This window comes from Camelina sativa, chromosome 15 (assembly GCF_030686135.1).
Source record: "Camelina sativa cultivar CO46 ecotype springtype chromosome 15, ASM3068613v1".
In the NCBI taxonomy this organism is placed as follows: Eukaryota; Viridiplantae; Streptophyta; class Magnoliopsida; order Brassicales; family Brassicaceae; genus Camelina; species Camelina sativa.
Window position 1 is genome coordinate 5,588,252 of NC_141894.1, and position 24,972 is coordinate 5,613,223.

The following is a 24,972-nucleotide window of genomic DNA, read 5'->3' on the forward strand; positions in this document are numbered from 1 at the left end:
TAATATTATCCATTAGTGAGAAACAAATAAAATTGTTTCATTAATTTATTTAACAAACGTGTGTGTCTATGTAATTTACTTATTAGTCTATTTTGCCCTGTTTCTAGATCTAATCGGGTCTAAACCTGCGGTGCATATCACATAGACAGATCTGATCTACTTACGTTTTTTGTAAACAAAAATGGTTTGGAAGAAGTAGCCATTGGTTCACACAAGAGGGCCCAAATTAAACATTAAAAATAAAAGGGGCTAAATTGTAATAACTAAAACATAAAAAGGGCCAAAAAGAAAAAAAAAAAGAGAACAAAAGTTAAGAAGAGGTCATATTCTCGAACCCTTGAGGATTGGTTTGTTGTCTTTGTCACTCAGCAACAAGAACCAGACTAGTCCTAATCCTAGTCCTAGTCCTAGTCCACGCGCGAATATATACAAACGTCTTAAAGCCCATTTGATAGGACGAACCGATCTCATCTCCAGTAAGGGTTTTACTCAGGAAAAAACGATGAATAGTGGCGATACCTTATCGACGTTTTCTCAGTTTATCTCCTCTTCCGATAAGTTTTTCCGGCGAGCTGATGATGCTGATGGAGGCTTTTGTTATTGCTCGGCTACCGTACTCGCTCTTGTCTTCATTCTTCTCTACCAAGTTCTCGTTTCCCGGAAATTTCGTTTCTTTAGTCACGCCTCTTCTTCTTCCCCAGCCGTCTCGATTTCTCAATCTCAGAACTCCCAATCAAGGTAAAGGGTTTTTTTTTTTTTAATCTTTTTTGTCATCTCTTGTTCTGTGTTAGGACTTTCACAATTTGGTTCCTTTTTTTCTTTCTGCTGAGTAAATTTATAAACTTTAGTATCTTCTCCTTTACTGTGTGCCTTTGTATGATTTGAGTTTGTAATCGTCTATGATCTTATTTCATTTATGGACTATATTGTTTTTGCAGAATCTCGACACTTGTTTCTGATGAAGATCTAAAGGGACTGATTGAGAAATTGGGGGAAAGAAACGAAGATGGTGAGATTTGGGAAGATGTTATTCAGAAAAGCAACCCTCGCGTGTCATACACTGCTAAATGCTGCAAACCAAAAGTAAATAGCGAAAGCTTCAACCTTTGAGTGTCTAGTAAGATTCTGTTTTCTCTGATAACTGAGTTGATTTTTTTGGTTTCTTTTAGGATGGTGGTCCTATGAAGTACCTAAGTACTACGGTGTTTGAGGACTGCTCGCCGGAGGTTTTGAGGGACTTTTATATGGATAATGAGTACAGGACACAATGGGATAAAACTGTGGTTGAGCATCAGCAATTGCAGGTTGACAGTAGTAGCGGAATTGAGATTGGTCGCACTATTAAAAAGTTTCCCTTGTTGACACCAAGAGAGTATGTATTAGCTTGGAGATTGTGGGAGGGGAACGATGAGTTTTACTGTTTCATCAAGGTATAATTAACTAAAACAATGCTACTGAAACAACTAATTATGCACTCACCTTAACTAGAAGCTATGATTTCTAAATTACCTGTTTTTACATTATTCATTTGCACCTATGTACTCCTCTTTAATTTGCTAAGTACTTCTCGTATATGCTAGACATCACAGACCTGGACCATGTCATATATTATCTGTTATTGCACTTAACCTATTGTTTTTGGCTCTTTGGTTATTATCAGGAATGTGATCACAATATGGTGCCGCAACAGAGGAAGTATGTACGTGTAAGTTACTTCAGATCTGGTTGGCGAATCAGGAAAGGCAAGTATTTCTTGTCAGTTTTATCATCATCCATATTTCAGTTAAAGCTTCTCTTGATGTCTCATTAGTGGTGTATAAGGTTTATCAGTGGTGTATAAGGTTTTACATCCTCCATACTGTCTATGTATAACTTAAACTTGCTGCAGTTCATGGCAGGAACGCTTGTGAGATACACATGTTTCACCAGGAAGATGCTGGATTAAATGTTGAGATGGCAAAGCTTGCTTTCTCAAGAGGCATATGGAGTTACGTTTGTAAGATGGAAAATGCACTTCGTAAATTCATTGCAACCAGTCATCAACCCAAAGGCCCAACTTTATCTGCTGTCAGCTTAATGAAAAAGGTGAGATGTTAGTGGGTTTTAATCTGATCTGAGTTCAGATTTCTGGTCTAGTGCTGGAAGTTTATGCCCTGCAAAATATGTGTTTGTAAAATCTTAAATTTGGTTTTCTGAAACTGAATATGCGGTCATCACCCTTGTCTTATCCCATAGATTCCATCGGAGTTAGAAAGTCAGACAAGTGGCATCACAAACTCGGGAACTACTACTACTAGTGAAGGAGCCAAACGGAAGAAACTGTTGAGAAAGCCTTCAAAGAAGCTGATAGCAAACAGTATATTACTTGTGGGCGGTGCAGTTGGTGGTGCAATCTGCCTGTCTCGTGGTCACTCCGCCTTAGGTGCAAAGGTTGCCCTTGCTTACTTCTTGTCGAAGATGAGAAAGCGTGGAGCTCCACTGAGCCAAACCACCCAAAATGCTGGTATTTAAGTCATGCATAGAATATGTTTTGATGAAACTCTGCAACTTCTAAGCTTAGATTAAACTTGTGTGATAGGGGGAGTGTCTATTAAATATGTGAATACTGTCATAGAAATCTTCTATTTCTGCAATGGCTCTGATCTCATGACCTCTGGGTCTTCAAAGTTTTGTATACATCTCCTGGAAGACTATATTTATGGGTTAAATGTGAATGTAAAAAAGTTGTATTTTACACAGTCAAGCCTAAGGATATGTGGCCAAGAAAAATATATATTCGGACAAGATCTTGTTTTTTCTTACCAAATTCCAGACAAATTGAATGTTATTTCTCCCAGTTTCTGCGGGAAACAAAATGGTGTCTTTTCGTTTGTTTTGATGGTTCACACGTATGTTTGAATATACGTTGAAACAAACTTTGTTTATGTGTGTTTTGCAGTTAGATCGGACTTGGACACAGTTGTGGTCTCTCTCCTAATGTTTCGCTGTCTGCTTCATTTTTAGCTGTACATTTCTCTATTCACACGTCCAGATTTATACGCCCTTTCACTCAATAACGTCATTCAAAAAAGAAAAGAAAAAGGAAGAAAAAAAAAACTGAAGAAACTGAATTTGCCATTTTTGGTTACTGCCACACCATTTCCAAATTAGTTTTCTTCTTTCATGACCTTCATCTTTCTTTCCTCTCCTTCGGTTTTCGTGTGTTTCCTTTGCCCCCAAGGAAACCCGGAACCAGCCCTGGGTTTCTCTTTGGATCATCTCTTTTACATTTTCACAGATTTTCATTTCTGAGATCAAAAGTGCCAATCATGGCGCCCAATCTGCAGCTGGTAATACTTTTCTTCATTGCTTGTTTCGGAATCTTCACCTCTCTTGTTCTTGCAAAAACCGATAGCCAAGACGGTGAGTGTTGTTATTCAATCATTCAAATAGTTGTGATCCGATCTTGAAATAAGAGAGGTCCATGGTTATAAAATTTCATCTTTGGCTCAACGTTATTCCTGCCTGATCTTCTATGGATTTTTGTAGTATCGGCTCTTAATGACGCCTTTAAGAGCATGAACTCTCCATCAAAACTCAATGGCTGGTCTTCGAGCGGAGGCGATCCTTGTGGTGACTCATGGGATGGCATTACTTGCAAGGGCTCATCGGTTACTGAAATGTTTGATACTTCCTCTCCTATCCCTTCAATGGTTTTGGCTTCACAGATTCTGATCTTTATTTGGTTTAATTTTGTTTTTTGTAGAAAAGTATCTGGACGTGGACTCAGTGGATCTTTAGGTTATCAGCTTGGAAACTTGAAATCACTCACTTACCTGTGAGAATTTTCCCACTTTTTCAATACATTTTCTTAATCTTTACTTCTTGATCAGGTTCAGGTTGATATTAAGAAGCTACATGTTCTGTTTTGTCAATGTAACAGTGATGTAAGCAAGAACAATCTTAACGGAAACTTACCCTACCAGCTTCCTGATAAGCTTACTTACCTGTAAGTATCTTCCATTTATAATGCCATGATATTGATCTTTACTACACAGTTTCGGTGTGTTGAGCTTTACTTAAATAATGCAGAGATGGCTCTGAGAATGACTTCAACGGTAATGTGCCATACTCGGTATCTCTCATGAACGACCTCACTTACCTGTAAGCCAAGAAGACCCTTTGCATTTTCTTTTCCCATATCAGTGTTTTCTTCATACCCGTTCTTGTTTTGATTTGCTCAGAAACCTTGGTCGTAACAACCTCAATGGTGAACTGAGCGATATGTTTCAGAAGCTTCCAAAGCTTGAAACAATGTAAGCCATATGCGTTTATCTTACAGCTAATTTGGTCGAATGTCATAAACTTCATCAAGTATATGTTTTGCAGTGATCTGTCTTCCAATCAACTCACGGGAAAACTACCGCAGAGTTTTGCCAATCTAACAGGCCTTAAAACACTGTAAGAGAAGAATGCACTTTTAAGTAGTTGTTAAATTCTAACTCCTTTGTTTTGTTACTCACATTACCATCTATAACTGTCTACTTTCAGGCACTTGCAAGACAACCAATTCAAAGGCTCTATAAATGCTCTCAGGGACCTCCCTCAGATTGATGATGTGTAAGTATTTTGAAGGCTACACAGAGTTTCTATCCTTGAAATTAGATCTTCCTTTCATAATGTTGTTTATGAATCTTGCGATGACAGAAACGTTGCAAACAATCAATTTACTGGTTGGATCCCAAATGAGCTAAAGAACATTGGAACTCTTGAGTAAGTTTTATCTCTCATTATCTCTTTGAAAACAATTAAAAGATGCAAAAGCATTGATTTTTTTTTCTTCAATTTCTTTGGCTAGAACTGGAGGAAACAAGTGGTCAAGCAGTAGAGCTCCCTCACCACCTCCCGGAACCCGTCACATAGACAGAAACTCAGGAGGCGGTGGAGGAATGAGCAAGACTCTGATCACTGGACTCATAATAGCGGTGTCTTGTATTGGTGGACTCATTCTCTTTGCAGGAGTGATTGCATTGTTAACTCGAAGAAAGAACGCTCAGCTTTCTTCTCACTTTTTTGACGAAGAGAAAGGAGGAACCAACCGAAGCAAGCCACTCTTCACACCACAACCCTCTCAGATGCTTCAGTTCGATAATATGGATGACTTCAGAGGACAGAAGACGGTTGATTCCAACACATCAATTGAGACAAAGGCTTCTGTTAAAAGAACTTCTTCTGTCAGTTTCAAGAATTCTCCTACTTTTCATCTCATACCTTCTACTCAAGTCGTTGCAACTCCAGATCGTTTCTCCAACCTTGAAGAATCCCCTGACACGCGGGGTGTGAAAGCGTTTACGCTAACGGATTTGCAGAACTCCGCATCTGGTTTCTCACCGAATCGCCTTCTTGGTGAAGGAACCATTGGACGTGTTTACAAAGCTAAATATCAGGATGGAAGGGTTTGTGTTCTTCTTTCATTTCACTTTTCACCTATTCTTTTCAAGAAACTTCGTTTAGATCACTTTCTTGTTCTCTTTCTTAATTTAACAGAAATTTGCAGTCAAAGAGATTGATTCTTCACTGTTAGGGAAAGCAAATCCGGAAGAGTTTTCACACATAGTGTCGAGTATCTCGAGTATTCACCACCCGAATATGGCAGAACTCGTTGGTTATTGTTCAGAACAAGGAAGGAATATGCTTGTTTATACGTATTTCACAAGTGGATCACTTCACAGATTCCTTCACCTCTCTGATGATTTTAGCAAACCATTAACTTGGAACACCAGAATCCGAATCGCTCTTGGAACTGCGCAAGCTATAGAGTAATTAGTTAAATCATTTTAGCTATATATTAGCTGTTCTAATTTTTCCTTTTATTTGCTGACAAGAAACTTTCTTTTGTCAGGTACCTTCATGAAACATGCTCGCCTCCGCTAGTTCACAAGAACATCAAGTCATCGAACATTTTACTCGACAGTGAGCTAAATCCTCACCTCTCAGACTACGGCTTGGCAAACTTTCACCACGTGAGCCTCTTTGAAAATTAGTACTTAAAGAGATACAGAGTTGTTTCCAATCTGTAGTTTTAAATGTTTCTTTCTTGAAATTTGCAGCGCACAAGTCAGAATCTTGGAGTTGGATACAATGCTCCAGAATGCGCAGATCCCTCGGCTTACACACTAAAGAGTGATGTTTATAGCTTTGGTGTGGTGATGCTGGAGCTGCTAACTGGTCGAACGCCTTATGACAGGTTCAGTGATCAAACAGTAATATTCGATATAACTCTCAAAACTATACAAGTGTATCTGAAACGGTTTTTTTGCTTGCCTCTGAACTACAGTGATAGGCCAAAACCAGAACAGTCTCTAGTTCGTTGGGCAAAGCCACAACTTAAAGACATGGACAGTCTGGTGGAAATGGCGGATCCCGCGCTGTGCGGACTCTACGCTCCAGAGTCTGTATCAGCATTTGCGGATATAGTGTCAATCTGCGTAATGGTAGGCTCATTGTTGATTCTCGACTGTGTTATTATGTTCATTTAAAGTTTTAAGGTTAAAGGTTTGTGAGAGTTGGATTGTTATTACTTTTTTTTTCAGACGGAGCCTGGGCTTCGGCCGCCAGTGTCAAATGTGGTGGAGGCACTGAAGAGGCTAGTGTAGTCTACTGCCTCAAGTTATATTGATGTGCTTGAATGTATTTAAGGAAGAAGAATAACTCTTTTGGAGATTTGAGGCTAAAACCAGAGAAACTTCTGAGCCAACTCGAGTAGGAACTCAAAAAGCTATTGGATTCAGGTTTGTATAGAGAGACATAGGTGGTAAAGATGGTGGAGGAAAAGAGAGAACAGAGATTCTAGTGTTTGGGTTTTTGTTTCATATCATGTCTTAACATTTAGATTAATCTTTTAATCATTGAGAAAAGGAAAAAGAAAATTAGCAGTATCATAGAACAATACATAAGACATATAACACGCTTTCTTGCATACAATTCATCATCTACAAACACACAAATCAAATCCAGGGAAGCTGTGAATAGAAATCAAGCAGAAAGCTCTGTTTTCGGAAACAGAGTCATCATCTCTCATCTGTTCTTAAACAGAAATTAAAAATTAAATGTAGCCTAATCACTAGTCTCATATATCTCCTGATTCGTTTGTGGGTTCTTTTTCTTGTATAGGTATTATTACCTAACATGAATTTCTTATTTTTATCCATTCTGATTATTACATTAAGCTAAGAAGAAAGCTTCCTGTATTTGTGAGCTTTACTTCTTTCCTTTTCAAAGAAGAATTGAGAAAAAATGCAGCTTAAAAGGAAAAAATGGAACTGTGTCTCAGTGTCATTGCTGTTTCTTGCTATTATCAGCCAATACATGTTCATCTAAGACAGCATTCTCGGGTTGGTCTTCATCAGACAAGTTCCCATCATCCTCTTCGCTACTCCATTTCCTTACAAATTTAGGAACCATGCTTTTTACATCTTTTGCCTCCGACACTTGATCCATATCGTTCACTCTTTCAAAGCGGACAGCACTAACTTTTCTTGCATTTCCTGCTAGTATCTGCTCACGGAAAAAGACCTTGATTAGTTCAAAACATTAAAGGTTGATTTGTGTCAGATATGATAATGAGTCACTCAATACCTCTACTCTATAAATTTGGTGCTTTTCCTTTGGCTCTTGCCTCTCCTGTTTACCTTCCTCTTCTTCATTATCCTCTTCCCAGCTTTCCTTTTCAAGAACAACCTTTACACTTTCTCCAGTTTTTGGGATATACCCGAAGGCCTCGCACACAAATCCTGAGACTGTTTCGTACTGAATGCCCTGCTTCCCAAATGAACAAACATTGTGGGTTTCAACTTTTAAAGAGACATAACATATTCAGAGGGCCAAAATAAAAGTTTGTCTACCTACAAGTAACCTTAAAGATGTTGTTCTGTTTCCAAAGTGACGCAATAAAGGGGTATCAAAGACACTGCTGAAAATTAAATTACCTCTGGCATTTTCATATTCAGTTCTTCAGATAGCTGGTCAATCGAGGTATTAGCATCAACATCATATATCCCCTCATCTCTCATAACAATATACCCTGTTTTCTTCTGAATCTCCTCCTATTGATGAGCCAAAATCATGGAGACCAGAAATTAAGTAATGGAATAGAGCCTCACCAATGGGCAAATAAGTTATGTAAGATAGGTTAATCTTATTAACAGGTCTAGTAAAAGAATTGAAACTAGGACATTTACTTTTGAATCATTTTCATCAAATATTTCACCAACAATCTCTTCGACCACATCTTCAAGAGTTACTATCTGCAGAAGCAAATTAATGGGAGAAAGATCAACTACTTGTATAAGAGAAAGTAGAGAAGTATAAAAGAAGAGATCAAAGAGGAGCAGCACATACTCCAATGGTTCCACCATATTCGTTAAGGACAACTGCCATGTGAACCTTTCTTATGCGAAATTCTCTAAGAAGATTCCAAACAGACATTGAATCTGCCAAGTGTAACATATATCATTAGATTTTCTTCTCTGTGAAGCATTAGTGTTTAATGTCGGTAATATAAGAATAATAATTTAATCGGAATGGAGAAATCCGAAGCAATAAAATGCCTAGGGGCTCGGTATCAAATGCAAAAGCAAACAAACACATTGATTATTACCAGGGACGAAGTATGCAGGTTTATGTGCCATGTCCCCTACAGAAGTACTTTCTAGTAGATCACCCTTCAAAATCAAGACAAGATAAATCATTCTAAACAACACGACTAACAGAAAGAAACCCCAAGAAATACTGGAAAGAAGTAACAGAAAATGAAACCGTCAAACCTTTTGAACATAATCTAGGAGATCCATAGCATATGCGATTCCCACGATGTTATCTATACGCTGCTCAAAAACAGGCACCCTGCAAGAAAACATGAGCGTGATGAGTAGTCCCAAGGGAAATGGCTTCAAAAAGAAAAAGAAGGCTTCGGAAATTTATTTACCTTGAGTACTGATGGGTCACCCACATACTATGGAAATCAACTAGACTGCCACTAGCGTCAATAGCAACTACATCAACAAGAGGAGTCATCACCTCTCGGACATGGGTATCCTTTATCTCCAGCACATTTTCAATCATATCCTGCAGAGCAATCATTAGGATAAACATAAGTATGTATAAATTTTAAACTTAAAGACTAATATATTACAAAACTCATACCTGCTCCTCTTCTTCAATGGCGCCACTTAATTCTGCACCTCGTAGCATCAGTTTCAACTCATCTTCAGTAACATATGGTTCGCTGAGAAAATAAAGCCAAGAGATTATGACTAAGATTCGCTAAATTTTAACAAGGAATAAGGCATGACAATCCAGTAAAATCGAATCAAGTATTCTTTTCAAGCATGCCAAAAACTATAAGAGATACTAAAACAAGTCTAGGCTGATGCATACCTCCGTCCTTTCAAACCAAGAATTTTCAGTATTCCCATTGACAGATATGTCACAATTCTTCCCACAGGATATAATACTAAGGAAAGCCACGCCACTGGCCTGACCTATGCACAGTCAGACAACATAAATCATGTATTCCTTTTTACTACCCACATATGAGATATTTGAACAATAAAGCTATTTCCTATCAGAATGGTCACAGTGAGCAAAGCCAATGAGTATCCACATATATTAAGTGAACCAATGCCAATTAGTATAAACTTACCACAAGCCTTGCAACTTCTTGAGCATTGTGGACAGCAACACTTTTTGGAGTAATCTCAGTCAAGAGTAAAATAGCCACCTATACAGTAATTCAAGAATGACAAATCCTTAGGAAGCAACAATACTGATCAAAGAATATTTGTACAGAAACAAAAGAGGCATTGTACTGAACCAAAGAAAAGAATTTGAAAGTTAACAGGTATGGTAAAAGTGTTGAAAAATCCATACTTACTGTCATCAATCCAGTGGCTGCACTAACACCAGCTTCCCCAAATATAGCTGTTGCCGCTTCAGTGACCAGGGCAGTTGCCGCAATATTCACAACACTAAGACCAACCACAAGACCTAAGATAAGAGACAAAATTTAAAGCAATCCTCTAAATACAAATTGCATATAGAAAAAAAGGTAGTACGTTGTTCCAATAAGTATTGTCGTCAAGAATCTGGTAACATCACTCCGGAGCATTCTGAATACACCATTCTCTGGTTCTTTCTCAGCCAACTCACGCACCTGAGATGAACCAAACATAAAACAGCAATATTTCAAACACAATCAGATCAAACAAAATTAGAAAAAAAAAACGATATGAAATTACCTTCCACGGCCACAAAGTGGTAATGGAGGTCTCAGCCATAGAGAAAAATGCAGAGAGACTGAGCAACGCAGCCAATATAAGACCTTGCTCTCTAAGAACCTTAAGAACCTGGTAAATTTTTGGCAAAGCATTCTTAAACAAGACTACACTCTGACCAAACACCTCATATCCTGCTTCCACAACACCAGCCGATGCTAAAACTTTTGGGCATCGATACAAGAAAACTCCACACACTACAGCTCCTAGAACAATTCCACGTTTCAACAAAACCTTAATCGACTCCAGCTCCTTCTCGCCAGAATCGGAGTTCTGTTGACTACCCTCGTGACACTGACTCGAGCTAAACAGCATAAAGCGACTTCTGTAGCTAAATTCACAACTTCGTCGGAATCTAAAACTCAAATTGGAGTTTCTAGACGAACTCAAGACCACAGGGCAGTGCAGCTCAGCTCTCGGGAGAAGTCTTCCTGAAAGCTTCGATTTTTGACCATATCTCTTCAAGTTTAAAGCTTTTGTGTCAATGACAGATCGACCCAGAACAGATAACTCAAGTGCCATTCCCGTCATAAGAATCTTATTGATAAAACAAAAAACAAAAACAAAAATAGAAGCCCCGAGCTGAAGTATGAGGAAAGATAAGACGGCTCCTGCTTTAAACTCAGAAGCGTCTAAGATTGGTACACTAAAAGGATAGTTATCTGTTTAGTCAAAACAAAATGGTGAGTTTGAGAATGAGAACTAGGGTTCATAGCTTAAAAATGGGGAGACCCCCTCCGGCAGCGAAAAGCCGAAAATGGTGATGTTGCGGAGCAAAAAGGCGCAGCCTTTCCTCCGTCAAACTCGACTGCAAGTGGCAGGAAGATATGGTTAAATGACATTAATACCCCTGTCGCATCCACCTACCAGGCAACCACGCAAAAAGAGCTTACTGAACCGTCCCGGTTTGTTCGTAGACCCGAGATCGTGATTCAATTAACGAACCCGGTTTGTTTTTCAACGTTTATGAAATGAACATCTTTTTATTAATTTAAATGTAGCGATGTCGAATCATATCATTACAAGCTAAAGTAACAACGAACAAAAAAGAGACCTCTTAACAAGACTAAAATAAGTGAATCAGAATCCAGCTAGTGAAGCAGTTGAACCAGATTCAGACGTCCTAATGCTTTTGTTTTTCATCGTCATCATCACCAAGAAAATAAACGTTTCTAGCTTCACTCGAAACTGGAACTAAATCTTGTTGTATACTCAGCCACGAGTTTAGAAAAAGATGAAGACTTATCCTCCAACAGTCTTACCGGCGTATCATACTCCTCAATGCTCCCTGCACACACAAACAAAAAAAAAAAAAAAAAAAAAAAAGATATAACTCAATGATTGATTCATCTGCACACATGTTCAATGGAGAATGAATTTGAGTTTTTTTATTTTATTTTCAGACAAACCATTGCTTAGAAGCAGAACCATGTCGCTGTCAATAACTGAAGATATCCTGTGTGCAATGGTTATCACTGTACAGTCTGAGAAGTGTTCTCTTAAAGTTTTCTGAATCAGATTGTCAGTTGCTGTGTCAACAGAAGCAGTGGCTTCATCAAGCACCAAGATTTTGCTTCTCTTCAGAAGAACTCTCCCGAGACATACTAGTTGTCTCTGACCCATACTCCAATTCTCTCCATTCTCGCTCACAGATGAGTCGAGCTTTTGTTCCTTATTCCTCACCTCGTCTCCTAGTTGGCACTTGTCAAGAGCCTAAAACAGTGAAAACTTTAGTCAAGACTGAACGAACATTGTTTAAACTAGATAAAGAAAGAAGAATGCAAATTAAACCAACCCACCTCCCAGATTTGATCATCTGTGTACTCTTCAAGAGGGTCTAAGTTACTTCTCACTGTTCCTTCAAACATGGTTGGATCTTGAGGTATAATACTTAGTCTTAAACGCAAGTCATGCAACCCAATGGTCAAAATATTCACTCCATCTATCCTGATTTCTCCAGCTGAAGGTTCTACAATGCGGAACAGAGTTTGTATCAAAGTCGATTTCCCGCTTCCTGTCCTTCCAACAATTCCTGTTCTTAAACCTCCTTTGAATGTGCATGTTATCCCTCGCAACACAAGAGGCATATGTGGAGCATATCGGACCTAACAATGTGTCAAGATTTTCCAAACGGTTAAGATGGAAAATGAAACAAGTGCGAGAACTATAGCACGTAATCATAATAGGAGCAAGGTATATATAGTAGATCAATACCTGAAGATCACGGATATCAACTTCACCACGTGACGGCCATGATTGCTCAGGTCGGTTTGATTCTATCACAAGAGGTGGTTCACTGGGAACACTTGCATACTGAAGAATCCTCTCTACCGATATGATTTTGTTCTCAAGTCCACAGAGAGTCCAGATCAGCCAAGCTTGGAGGGTATTCAAATTGAGTCCATAAGTCACTGCTAAACCCGCGAGACTTGGATCAATCACTCCAGTAGGTATGGATACCAAGAAAACCAACGAAAAGACAAATGTAAGTGATGATAACATATCGAGGCGAAAGCAAAGCCATTCCATAGCTCCAGCTGTATAGAATTTGGGCCTAGAGTAACCATCACTTAGCCTCATGTTGTCAGAACGGAATCTAGATTCTTGACTGAAACTCCTGATGGTTGTCGCCCCTGAGATCGTTTCAGAAAAATGCTGAATCAGAGGGGCTTTGCATACTCCAACTAACCGCGAAAGTTCTCGTGCTGCAGCTATGTAATACCGCTGCAAAGTTGAAAGCTTTTTGTCACAACTTTATCACTTAAACAAACTTCGCCAAAATTTGACAGAATCAACAACTTTTATGGTGGACTGGATTGTATTTATTGGAAGTACCTGTAACCATATAGAGGCAGCAACCACAGGGATGAAGACGAGAAAAACCATCCAAGAAACCTGAGACATTACTCCAATGATTCCAATAAGCTGAATGACTGTGATAGCAACTGATCCAAATTGATACGGTATTTCCAAATCCACTGAAGATTGGTCGGTAGAAGCCTGTAGAAGGAGAACAAATTAAACACATAGATTACCAAAAAGATAATATATGGGAATCGTCAAATAACTATAGTGGCCAGCGACGTACTCTACTCATGATTCTTCCACTTGGAGTGGAATCAAAGAAAGACATAGGAGAACGGAAAATGCAACGATGCATTTTATGAAACAGTTCAGTAGCAGTCTTGTAACCAGCGGTGACAAGAAGTGTGGCTCTAACAAGAATGCAGAGGGAACTTCCAAAGGCCAGAGCCACATACACAATCATTAACGTGGAAAGTTTCACAGGAGCTTGCACATCCTTAGAAACAGGAGTAGCCCAAGCCATCCAGTAGTTGCTTCCAATCTGTAGAAGCTGAAAGAGAGTTTGCGCCAACAATATGAAAGGCACAAGAGCTCCTCCGTATGCTAGTGTGATATATTTCCAGTACACATCCAAAGAGACGCTACCTTTCTCCCTCTCTTCCTCTTGAACAATTTGTCTTTGGGGCTCCCCGGAATCTACTTTATCATTCTTCGGATCTTGACTTACTTGTTTCCCATCGAAACCAAGAGCATCTCTCACAGCACCATTTTCTTCGCCTAAAACTGATTTCTCAGAAACAGAATTGGCATCAACAGAACCAACTACTGCCAGAGCCTCCTGATGCGCACCTATAAGCTCCATGAAATCAGTTCCAGAGTTGAGGATATCACTGTATTTTCCTGCTTGGCTGATTCTCCCATCTTTCATGACCTGAGGCATAAGAAAATCGGATTTTGGATGATTTCATATTCTAAGTAATACAATATTTTATATAGATAAAGACAGTAAACTAATTACATACCAGTATAAGATCAGCAGCAGGTAAGAACTCAACTTGATGGGTTACATATATAACCGATTTGGAAGACAAAAGCCCCAGTAAGACTTCCTGAAAGAAGTGTGAGCATGAGAATCAATTTGATACCTGATTGTTTTACAGAAGGAGAGATCACAATCACACTAATAGCTAAGACAGAAGATCGTACCTTAAAGAGATGTGACCCTGTGTGTGCATCCACAGCACTAAAAGGATCATCAAACAGATATATATCCGCATCTTGGTAGAGAGCGCGTGCAATCTGTATCCTTTGCTTTTGTCCACCACTCAAATTGATGCCGCGTTCTCCAATAACTGTCTGATCACCGAATGAAAGTATTTCCAGATCCTTACTCAAAGAACATGCTTCAAGCACCTTATCATATCGTTCTCTTTCCATAGGTTTACCAAACAAGATGTTGTCCTCAATTTTACCGCTCTGAATCCAAGGAGATTGTGCAACATATGCTTTTGTCCCACAAACCTTAAGACTTCCAGATATCTTGGGAACTTCTCCTAATAAAGATGAAAGCAAGCTCGATTTTCCAGAGCCAACAGTACCACAAACTGCAACCTTCATCCCAGGAGAGATCTTGAAATTTATGTCTTTTAGAGTTGGGTTAGCGGATGAGACATCCCAAGATAAAGTGCTGTTGATCACTTCGACCGCCATGTCTGAACTTCCCTTGGGGAGACTCTCTACAATGTCAGGCTGTAAATTGTCCAGACAAAGATAGGTTGCAAGTCTATCAAGAGAGACTTTTGTCTGCACAAGCATGGAGATAGTGTCGGGAAGATTGTAGATAGGCTCTTGTAGAATCCTGAAGGTTGCAAGCGCGGAGAGTATCTTTCCTGATTCAAGGGGAATACCGAGAAGTATACAAGCACCAAAAGTGCAGACTGACACAATAGTAGGAGCCCCCCAGAAAACAAAGCTTATAACAGCCGAGTTATACACATACTTTTTCAGCCACCCTTCCTCAGATTTCCGAAGCTCAAAAATCTTGGACAGAAACTTCATTTCCCATCCCTGAATTTTGAGAATCCTCATGTTTCTTAAGATCTCAGATGTTGATTTCATCCGGCTATCCTTAGCTTTCATTAACTTCTCCTGAAACCTCTCTTGCATTCTCCCGAATGGAAAATTCACAAGCATTACTAAAATGGTAGCAACTAAAGCCGCTATTGATGCTAGTCCAAGATTTCTATACAAGATCCACAGAGCCAGACCGACTTGTAACAAAACCATCCAGGGGTCATGCATGTACCAACTAAAATCACCAATCCTCTCAGCATCCACCGTCATGAAATTTATAATCTCCCCACTTGTGCGTCCTTGCTTTGACTGGCATGAGAGGGTCAGACCCTTATCATATATCATCGCGACCAAGGCTGATCTCATCCTAATACCAACCTTCTGTAGCCTAAAGAACCAATGTCTCTGTGAAAGGCACTCCACAAACTTAGCAACAAAGAAAGTAATGACTAGCACATATCCTTCATGGTTGTACAGTCTACGTCCATTAAGGTATTGAACGAAAGTATCAATGAGTGCTGGCCCAACATATGACGCGACCGTGTAGATGAAAGCAAAGAATGCCGTCACTAGAATCTCCCACTGAGCCGAAAAAAACAACGCCTTTATAAGCTTGAACGTGGTAACGCCACTTCTCTCGCCCCCATCTGAGGCTTCAAGCATACTCCTAAACTTAGGAGCTAACCCAACCACGCTGTCGTTATCATGAAGCTGCGGAACATCTTCTAGATCAATGGTTTTCTTGTTTCCAACTTCTATCAATGGACTCATCCAAGAGAAAGTCAAAAGACTGAGAATGCCAGCTCTCGAATAAGGAGTAGCCTCACCACTCCCATTGGTTTTATTCAACTCAACGCCACCACCACCAACAACAACACTAGAATCACCACCGTTCAATAGAGGCTCTTCCAAAACCCAATTGCTGTTGCTTCTATCTTTCTTGAAGAAAGCCACATAACCGAGAAACAAAGCAGCACTAAAAGCAAGAACATCGTACGCTAGAAGGTGACCAGATACAGTTTCATGTCTCTTGTACAGAACAAAGTCTACCACAAGAGAGTAACAAGAAACCACGAGATAGAAGCACAACCATACCCTAAGCAAAAAGGGAGCCTTTTTATCCTCATAACCCCTACAGCGATGCAAACAAATCGACAAAACCCCCCAAGAAACCAATCCCAATAGAAACCCGAGGAAAAAAACTAGCTGGTCACGATCTGACCAACCACTATCGTACCAATAGAAACCACTCAACGACATCAACACGAGATTAAGCAGAGATAAGGCTAAACTAGAAAACAGAGCCGAGTTAAACCCAAAACCCCTACTATCTTTTAACCTCTCCGTAACATTACTATTACCCCTAATTTTATCACGCACGAATGAGCAAAACATGAGCAGCAACAAAACCGCGTGTAAGAAACCGGAAGCCCATGTAAGGAAAAGGGGTTTCAGAAGGAAAGACGTAGAATCCGGTGGCAAAATAGATTCCGAAAACGATAACAACATTGCTAACATACCGTTACCCGTCGTGGAACCGCCAAAGTCCATGTCTTTTTTTGCTCTTTGTTATCTCTCTCTCTTCTCTCTGTTTTTCCAATGATTTGAGAAAAAGGTTGTTAATTTAATAATTTGGTATTGATTTATCTCAAAGGAGAAGACAACTTATAGAAGTAGTGTGGAGAAGTCAGGAGTGATGATGTAGACAGAAGTATCCCTTGGAGAGCACGCTCACGAAGCCAAGAGGATGAAGGAGAAGGAGAAGAAGAAGAAAGATGACAACTCTCCTCTCTCAAAACCCCACCAGAGCACTTTGGAAACGTGAGGGTTCCTTTTATTTTTCCATATTCACGGGTCCTTTTTTGACAATTTCGATTTTTTTAATTAATAATTATTTTAAAATGTTGGAAAAAATCAGAATTTTGTTACTGTTTTTAAGCCAAAAAAGGATATTCGTTTTTTTATATCTCTCTATTTTAGTACCATTTTTTTTATTCCAATCATAAGATTACTACAATAAAACCTCTATAAATTAATAAAGTTGGGACCATGAAATTTTATTAATTTACAGAGGTTTTAATTTATAGATAATTTAATAATTATTAATTTATAGAGAGATTTTTCTAATTTGGCAAAAAATATTAAAAATAAGACTTAATTTTTATAACTAATATTTTTATAAAATCAATTACAATGAAAATAACAATTATCATGTTTTGAAGATAACACTCAAAGATTTTTATATAGTAAAAATATTAAAAATGAACTCTAATAAAAATTAATGTGTAGATATATACATATATTTATATACTTTTATATAATTATTAATTTATATTTTGATGGGACCATATATTTACAAATAAATTTCAAAAATGTTATTATTATATTATATTATCGAATATTGTCCAAAATTACACTAGTTCCAATTTGGGACCGGAGAAATTTATTAATTTATAAAGATTATTAATTTACCGAATATTAATTTATAGAGGTTCTACTGTATTAGCTGATTTGATTTTGTTGCTTTTATAATAATCTTACATGTTTTTTTGTACCATATTGATACGAATTTTTAATTTTTAAGAACAAGGATTTGAGAAAAAAGGAAAAAAAACAAAAGTTGGTACCTTTACAAGTTAATAGAATTTTTCTTTTCTTCGTATTTTTCTTCTTTATACACCTCTCCAAGTAGTTTGACTTACTTTGCTTAGTTTTGTCCTCATATCTACTTTTGCAACTCTAGAACTTTAATATAAAAAAAATAAAAATCGATTACCTTAATAATCGATAAATAAAAAAGAAGAGAAAAAATCGATTTTTTAAAACTTTAATATAAAAATAAAAATCTTTATTGATAATTAAGTCTCGTAACAAAGGATAGACAGATAGAGAGGTCTCTCCCTTTTTTTCTAAAGCAAAGTGCTTAGCTGACCTTTCAACTAGTATCCATGTGTGTCTGATGATGTACGTTTTTTCCTTTTAAATAAAGTTGTGTCATACTCATACTGTATTATGATGAGTCATACATTAATAATACTCGATAGGTTATATGGTTTCATCGTATACATACTAATTTCGTATTTCGTGGAATATTCATCTACTCTTTTGACTTGTGTTAACTTGAAGTTGAAACCTAAAATCTATTAGTATAACATTTCACATAACTCTTAAAATTATAATTTTAGATCTTTGAGTATAGAAACTATTGGACTGTGACATCAAAACAAAACGTAATTTAAGCTTCTTTAAATGTGAAATTCGACACACAACAATTAAGAAATGTATATATATTTTTAACATAGCTAATCACAAGGCATATCATAGCCCCACAACTAAATTATCATATTTTTTGGGATTAAGATTTAGTTGAAAAGTTGTCTGTCTCATAGTGCACAAATTTCTTGGGAAGGAAATCAACAAGATTCCTAGAGGATTGGGCTGCAAGGAAGTGATAAGTCTCTGATTTTGTCAGTCAATGCCTGTCCCAACAACATCACACTCAGTCTCATTATATTAATATTGTATAATACTTTTCATAACTATGATTTTTATAATATGGTCACCATTCAAAGATACCCACCAAGTCTTTAGTCTAATAATAATCATGTTATTATTCCGTAAGCCGTTAGTTTACCACGGTATGGAGCCTTGTGCATGTATGATTGTATGTGGTCACAGCCACTGGACTATAAAAAAAAAAAGTCCAAGTCTACTTTTAAAATCTTTTGTCCAAAGTTTTTTACTTTTGCCAATTCAATTATGCCACTTTCATGGAAGTTTCATCAGCTAAAAAGTAGAGCACAAACGTCTCACACAAATTACATAGAAACACGAGAAAGGCAAGACGGTAAACAAACTTGTTTGGTCCTGTTTTTATGGATCTTTGGTTCTAACAGTTTCTTTTGGAACCGGAATCAGAACTCGCTGTGTACTCCGCCACAAGCTTTGAGAATAATGACGACCTGTCTTCAAGCAATCTCGCCGGTGAATCATGTTCTTTGATAAGACCTTCAATAAGGATACATAAACAGTTAAAACACTAAGTCTTCTGATTATAAATTGGAAATAGAAGTGTATGATCAAAAGTGAAGACCTTGGTCTAGGAGCAGGACCATATCGCTGTCTATAACAGAAGATATTCTGTGTGCGATTGTTATCACTGTACAATCCGAAAACTGTTGCCTCAGAGTCTCCTGGATCAGATTATCAGTAGCTGTATCGATAGAAGCAGTGGCCTCATCAAGAACCAATACTTTGCTTCTCTTGAGCAAGACTCGTCCCAGGCATACCAGTTGTCTCTGACCAACACTCCAGTTCTGTCCATTCTCACTAACTGATATATAAAAAGATTCCTTTCATTATATGTGTTTAAGAGATTCAAGATGACTCTTCTCAACAATAGTTCTATTAGTACTAACCAGGGGAATATAGCTTTAGTTCTTTCTTCCTTACTTCATCCCCAAGTTGACACTTGTCAAGTGCCTGAAAAGAGAACAAGAAAATCATGTGAGAACCTTCCTTTTGCTATCTGCAAAAACACTGAAAGAAACAAGAGCCAACGAACCTCCCAGATTTGGTCATCAGTGTATTCCTCAAGAGGATCCAAGTTACTACGAACCGTGCCTTCAAACATGGTTGGATCTTGAGGTATGATACTTAGTCTAGAACGCAGGTCATGCAGCCCAATGGTCAAGATGTTTACTCCATCTATCCTGATTTCTCCAGCTGCAGGTTCTACAATCCTAAAAAGGGTCTGAATTAGAGTGGATTTGCCACATCCTGTTCTTCCCACTATTCCAGTTTTTAGACCTCCTGGAAAAGTGCATGTCAGTCCATGCAGCACCATAGGCAAATGCGGCCCGTATCGCACCTGCAGATTACAGATAGTAATCTCTCCACGAGAAGGCCACGATTTCTCAGGCCGAGTTGATTCAATAACGAGAGGTGGTTCACTGGAGATATTTATGTATTGAAGCATTCTCTCCACAGATATCATTTTGTTTTCGAGATCGCAAAGTGTCCAGATTAAAGTGGACTGCAGGCTATTCAGATTGAGAGCATATGTAACCGCCAAACCTGCAAAGCCTTCAAGAAGCAGAATACCAAGAAAGATGTTAGACATTAAGTTGTGAATCTGAACCAAAACAAAATCAGTTATAAAGAGCGGTGACTTACTAGGATTAATGGCACCTTCAGGGGCAGAAACTAAGATAACAAGTGAACAAGCAAATGCGATAGTGGATAAGAGATCAAGGCGGAAACAGAGCCATTCCATTGCACCGTACGAATGGAACCGCAGCCGAGAAAAACAATCGCAGAGTCTCATGATGTCACCACGGAATCTTGGTTCTTGGTCAAAGCTCCTGATCGTTGTTATCCCTGAAAGTGTTTCAGAGAAATGATGTACCATAGGAGACCTGCTTATTCCAGCTAATCTTGCAAGTTCTCGAGCTGCGGATATGTAATATTGCTGTGTACAAGATTAAATCAATAAGTAAGAGTGAGAACCACAAAAATATTAGTATGTTTAATATTAACAAGTAAGAGGCTAAACGTGATTTAAGACTTATGGATTATGAATAATACCCGATACCAAGCACATGCAGCGACGACAGGGATGAAGATAATAAGAACCTGCCAAGCGACCTGCACCATCACTCCGATAATTCCCAAAATGTTGATAGATGCGATAGCAACATATGCAAATTGACCGGGTAATCTCAAATCTGCGACACTTTGGTCTGTAGAAGCCTAAACCAAAGATTGAAAACAGAGTCATTAAGTGAAAGAGCTCGAGTAGGATCTATTTTTGATTTTGAGTAACCAAGCATTTGGAGTTACTTACTCTATTCAAAATTCGACCCATTGGGGTGGCATCAAAGAATGACATGGAGGCACGGAAAATGCTGAGATGCATTTGGGTGAAGAGTTCAGTAGCTATCTTGAAACCAGTCATCGCAACCAGCAATGCTCTGACGAGTATGCAGAAGGAGCTCGCAATCGCTAGAACTACATAGACTAGAATCAATGTGAAGCCGCTCACTGGAGGTTCCATATCCTTGGAAACAGGAGTCACCCAAGTCATCCAGTAGTTGCTCCCAATGTTTAGAAGCTGAAAGAGAATCTGTACTACCAATATAAAAGGAATAACTGCTCCTCCGTATGCTAGTGCCATGTATTTTTGGTACACAGTGAACCCAACTTTGCCCTTCTCCCTTTCCTCTGCTTGAACTAGTTGTCCGCTTGGCTTGTGACCCGAATCTTTCTCGTGTTTTTCTTCATCATGGTGTAATTCGTTTTCTTTCTTCATAGTTGATTCGGCCGAAGCAGATCCCTTTTCATGTGAATCAACTGTTGCTAAGGCATCGGTGTGAGCTCCTACAAGTTCCATAAAATCTGTTCCTGACTCGAGAATCTCATTGTATTTCCCCACTTGTGTTATCTTGCCATCTTTCATGACCTACACTAGTTATTCTAAATTCATAAACATGTAATTAGACAATGCATCAGAAAGACGGTAGAGCGATAAGTCACAAACCAGTATAAGATCAGCTTCAGGCAAAAATTCAACTTGATGAGTGACATATATGACTGTCTTGTGTTTCAGAAGCCCCAGCAGAACTTCCTGTTCGAATAAAAAATAAGCGTGAGAGATCATATCATATATCAGATGCCAACACAAAGTAGATTGTAAGATTTTGATGGACTTCAAGTCAAGATAATCAGAAATAAAGGGAGCTTTTTACCTTGAAGAGATGTGATCCAGTATGAGCGTCTACTGCACTAAAAGGGTCGTCAAACAGATAAATATCTGCGTTTTGGTAAAGAGCACGGGCGATTTGTATACGCTGCTTCTGCCCACCGCTTAAATTGATACCTCTTTCCCCAATAACTGTCTGGTCATGAAACGGAAGTATCTCCAAGTCTTTATTTAAAGAACATGCTTCAAGCACCCTCTCGTACCACTCTCTTTCCATCGGCTTACCAAACAGAATGTTCTCTTCCACTTTTCCGCTTTGGATCCAAGGTGATTGTGCAATGTATGCCTTTCTTCCACAAACTTTAAGATGTCCAGATATTTTGGGCACTTCACCCAGTATGGATGAGAGTAAACTTGATTTCCCCGAGCCAACAGTACCACAAATAGCAACATTCATGCCCTGAGATACTTTGAAATTGATGTCTCTTAATGTCGGGACTGGGGAAGAGTCATCCCAGGAGAAAGTACCATTGCTGATTTCCATAGCCATTTCTGAACTTTCACTAGGAAGCCTCTCCACAACATCTTGCTGCAAATCATCCAGACAGAGAAAAGAGGCAATCCTATGAAGAGATACCTTAGTCTGAACAATCATCGAGATTGTTTCCGGAAGTTTGTAGATTGGGCCTTGCAGAATCCGGAAAGTAGCAAGAGCCGCGAGTATCTTCCCTGATTCAAGAGGAATCTTCAGTAATATACACGTCCCAAAACCAGTTGCAGATATGAAAGAAGGTGCAGTCCACAAAACAGAGCTGATAGCAGATGAATTATACACAAATTTTTTTAGCCAGCCTGCTTCGATATGTCTAAGTTCAAGAATCTTAGAAAGGAACTTCATTTCCCATCCCTGAAGTTTGAGAATCTTCATGTTCAGTAAGACCTCCGTTGTTTTCTTCATTCTGTTGTCTTTGGACTTCATCAAACTGCTCTGAAACTTCTCTTCCAACTTTGCAAAGGGATAATTTGCCAGCATAACTAAAATAGTTGCAGGAAAAGCTGCAATTGATCCCAACCCGAGGCTTTTGTACAAGATCCATAAAGCCAAACTAACTTGTAAAATAAGTATCAATGGATCATGCATAAACCAAGTGAAAGCACAGATCCTGTCAACATCTACTGCCATGAGGTTTATAATCTCGCCACTAGTGTGTCCTTGCTTCGAATAACATGGAAGTGTCAACCCTTTTTCGTAGATCATCGTAACCAGGACAGATCTCATCCCAAGCCCAGCTTTTTGCGCCTTGAAGAACCATTGCCTCCGTGTTTGGCATTCCACAAGCTTAGCAACAAAAAAAGTTGTCACTAACACATAACCTTGGTTTTTATATTGTCTGTTACCATTCAGGTACTGTACGAAAGTATCCATGAGATATGGTGCAACGTAGCAAGACAACGTGTAGACAGAAGCAAACAGGGTTGATAAAACGATATCTCGCCACACTGAGAAGAAGAGTGCCATGATTAGCTTAAATGTGGTGATCCTTCTTTCACCATCGTCCCATTCAAGCTTACTCCTAAATATCCAAAATAGGCTCTCAGCTCTGTCACTACGATCAACTTGAGGAACATCCTTGCTGTCTATGATTTTCTCATTTCCTAAGGTAACCAAAGGACTCATCCAAGAGAAACTCATGAGACTTAGGATCCCAGCTTTTGCAAAAGGTGTAATGACCTCTTCATTCTCACTAGATTCAACATTACTCAAGAGTGGTTCTTCGAGAAGGTCGATCCTTTCCCCTTCTCCATTCTTCCACAAGCACAAACAAGAGAGAAACAAGCCAGTGCAAACGCCCACCAAATCAGAAATCACAGTGTGAAATGACACCAGTTCTTGCTTCTTGTATAGAATGAATTCTGCCACAAGACGGTAGCAAGAAACAATGATATAGAAAACCCACCAGACTTTAAACAAAAAAGGTAACTTTTGCTCCTGAGAATCATTGTTCACGCCACGCAAGATGATAGAGATGGCACCCCAAGCAAGCGCAGCAAACAGAAGATCTAAGAGAACCCAACCATTTGTATGCCAGTGGAAGAAACTCAACAAGAACAAGACAGAATAAAACACAGATAATGACACACAACACAGAAGAACCAGTTTATAATTATACAAGAAAGAAACTTTCTTAATCCCTTCATTTATGAATCCATCACTATATTCACAAGCTACCTTCTTCTTGTAAACCCATGAACCAAAAAGAAGAAGCAACAACACCAGATTCAAGAAAAAGGAGAGCACCGAAAAGTAGATTGGCTCAAGGAGAAGAAAATCTATAGGATTTTCCATGAGGAAATTTGAGTGTTGACCAAAATGTTCAATCGCATGACAAGGTATTTATAGGCTACTGAGTCAATAAATAATACTACTTTGCAAGACCAAGACAATCACAAAATAAAATTATATACATACCACGACGCAGCAACCTAAACAAAGATGAATTTAATAATGCTTAAAAGCCTTTTGGACCACCTTCGCAGAAACTCCCGTATGACAAAAGTGTGAAACGACGAAGGAACAATTTTGGAAACATCCATAAAAAAATTGACTTTCACAGAAACAACAGATGATGATACTTACTGATGGTAGCAGCATCTATCTACTCCCTTGAGTGCTCTAGGATGATAAAGTCTTCAACTTTTCCCACCAATTTGATCACAGAATCTAATTATCACCTGGAAATCTCGCCGGATTTTGCAACGCGGTCGTACGCGGCGGATCTGATCGGGAAACCCCATGGCCGCACTGTTTCCCGAACGCCTTATATCATCTTCAGACTTCCTCAGAGCTTTGTCTTGAGACCCAACACGATGAACAAAATTGGTATGAGCACCAAGTGTGTGATTCAGCTCCTCCATGTACAACATACATCACAACTTGTGGCTCCAACATAGATTTCGAATATTTTGACTTCTGAGTTTTGGATTTTAATGTTTACTACATTTTTTAAGTATAAGAAAATAAATAAACAATTTCTCTTTTTAATGTTAAACCAAAAAAAACAATTGGCTTTTTTCACTAAC

General features: G+C 38.6%; 5 protein-coding genes across 8 annotated transcripts; 2 read left to right on the forward strand and 3 right to left on the reverse strand.

Annotated features, from left to right (window-relative positions):
- Nucleotides 1–77: 77 nt before the first annotated feature.
- Nucleotides 78–3,133, forward strand: LOC104745540 (uncharacterized). Of its 2 annotated transcripts, XM_010466806.2 has the most exons (7): nucleotides 277–738; nucleotides 939–1,083; nucleotides 1,170–1,430; nucleotides 1,661–1,742; nucleotides 1,889–2,085; nucleotides 2,236–2,503; nucleotides 2,939–3,133. In XM_010466806.2, the coding sequence occupies exons 1-7, from the start codon at nucleotides 503–505 to the stop codon at nucleotides 3,001–3,003; spliced, it is 1,254 nt and encodes a 417-aa protein (XP_010465108.2). In that variant the 5' UTR covers nucleotides 277–502; the 3' UTR covers nucleotides 3,004–3,133. The 2 variants fall into 2 exon arrangements, with proteins under 2 accessions (XP_087344675.1, XP_010465108.2); XM_087488549.1 differs by lacking the exon at nucleotides 2,939–3,133 and having other exon boundaries at nucleotides 78–738; nucleotides 2,236–2,784.
- On the forward strand, nucleotides 2,952–6,908 carry LOC104745539 (protein STRUBBELIG-RECEPTOR FAMILY 4). The gene is made up of 15 exons (XM_010466805.3): nucleotides 2,952–3,402; nucleotides 3,529–3,661; nucleotides 3,746–3,817; nucleotides 3,923–3,988; nucleotides 4,072–4,143; nucleotides 4,224–4,295; nucleotides 4,369–4,440; nucleotides 4,531–4,599; nucleotides 4,687–4,752; nucleotides 4,838–5,435; nucleotides 5,527–5,798; nucleotides 5,882–6,002; nucleotides 6,090–6,226; nucleotides 6,317–6,473; nucleotides 6,573–6,908. Exons 1-15 carry the CDS (start codon nucleotides 3,309–3,311, stop codon nucleotides 6,633–6,635), a joined length of 2,064 nt encoding a protein of 687 aa, XP_010465107.2. The 5' UTR covers nucleotides 2,952–3,308; the 3' UTR covers nucleotides 6,636–6,908.
- A 230-nt stretch (nucleotides 6,909–7,138) lies between these two features.
- LOC104745541 (putative DUF21 domain-containing protein At3g13070, chloroplastic) lies at nucleotides 7,139–11,165 on the reverse strand. 2 transcript variants are annotated; one of them, XM_010466807.3, is made up of 14 exons: nucleotides 10,278–11,165; nucleotides 10,095–10,192; nucleotides 9,914–10,007; nucleotides 9,683–9,760; nucleotides 9,418–9,521; nucleotides 9,184–9,265; nucleotides 8,966–9,105; nucleotides 8,805–8,883; nucleotides 8,639–8,702; nucleotides 8,380–8,471; nucleotides 8,220–8,285; nucleotides 7,968–8,084; nucleotides 7,618–7,797; nucleotides 7,139–7,536 (listed from the first exon to the last, which is right to left on the reverse strand). In XM_010466807.3, the coding sequence occupies exons 1-14, from the start codon at nucleotides 10,842–10,844 to the stop codon at nucleotides 7,315–7,317; spliced, it is 1,983 nt and encodes a 660-aa protein (XP_010465109.1). In that variant the 5' UTR covers nucleotides 10,845–11,165; the 3' UTR covers nucleotides 7,139–7,314. The 2 variants fall into 2 exon arrangements, with proteins under 2 accessions (XP_010465109.1, XP_087344674.1); XM_087488548.1 differs by having other exon boundaries at nucleotides 9,418–9,516; nucleotides 10,278–11,125.
- Nucleotides 11,166–11,276: 111 nt separating this feature from the next.
- LOC104745546 (ABC transporter C family member 3) lies at nucleotides 11,277–17,043 on the reverse strand. Its single transcript, XM_087488547.1, has 8 exons — nucleotides 14,325–17,043; nucleotides 14,141–14,227; nucleotides 13,402–14,049; nucleotides 13,149–13,313; nucleotides 12,528–13,037; nucleotides 12,113–12,418; nucleotides 11,723–12,026; nucleotides 11,277–11,601 (listed from the first exon to the last, which is right to left on the reverse strand). Exons 1-8 carry the CDS (start codon nucleotides 16,740–16,742, stop codon nucleotides 11,492–11,494), a joined length of 4,548 nt encoding a protein of 1,515 aa, XP_087344673.1. The 5' UTR covers nucleotides 16,743–17,043; the 3' UTR covers nucleotides 11,277–11,491.
- Nucleotides 17,044–18,904: 1,861 nt separating this feature from the next.
- Nucleotides 18,905–24,903, reverse strand: LOC104745545 (ABC transporter C family member 6). Of its 2 annotated transcripts, XM_087488550.1 has the most exons (10): nucleotides 24,530–24,903; nucleotides 21,938–23,805; nucleotides 21,730–21,816; nucleotides 21,037–21,651; nucleotides 20,778–20,942; nucleotides 20,367–20,661; nucleotides 19,756–20,276; nucleotides 19,610–19,673; nucleotides 19,285–19,524; nucleotides 18,905–19,199 (listed from the first exon to the last, which is right to left on the reverse strand). In XM_087488550.1, exons 2-10 carry the CDS (start codon nucleotides 23,582–23,584, stop codon nucleotides 19,081–19,083), a joined length of 3,753 nt encoding a protein of 1,250 aa, XP_087344676.1. In that variant the 5' UTR covers nucleotides 23,585–23,805; nucleotides 24,530–24,903; the 3' UTR covers nucleotides 18,905–19,080. The 2 variants fall into 2 exon arrangements, with proteins under 2 accessions (XP_087344676.1, XP_010465113.2); XM_010466811.2 differs by having other exon boundaries at nucleotides 21,938–24,903.
- Between the last annotated feature and the right edge of the window lie 69 nt (nucleotides 24,904–24,972).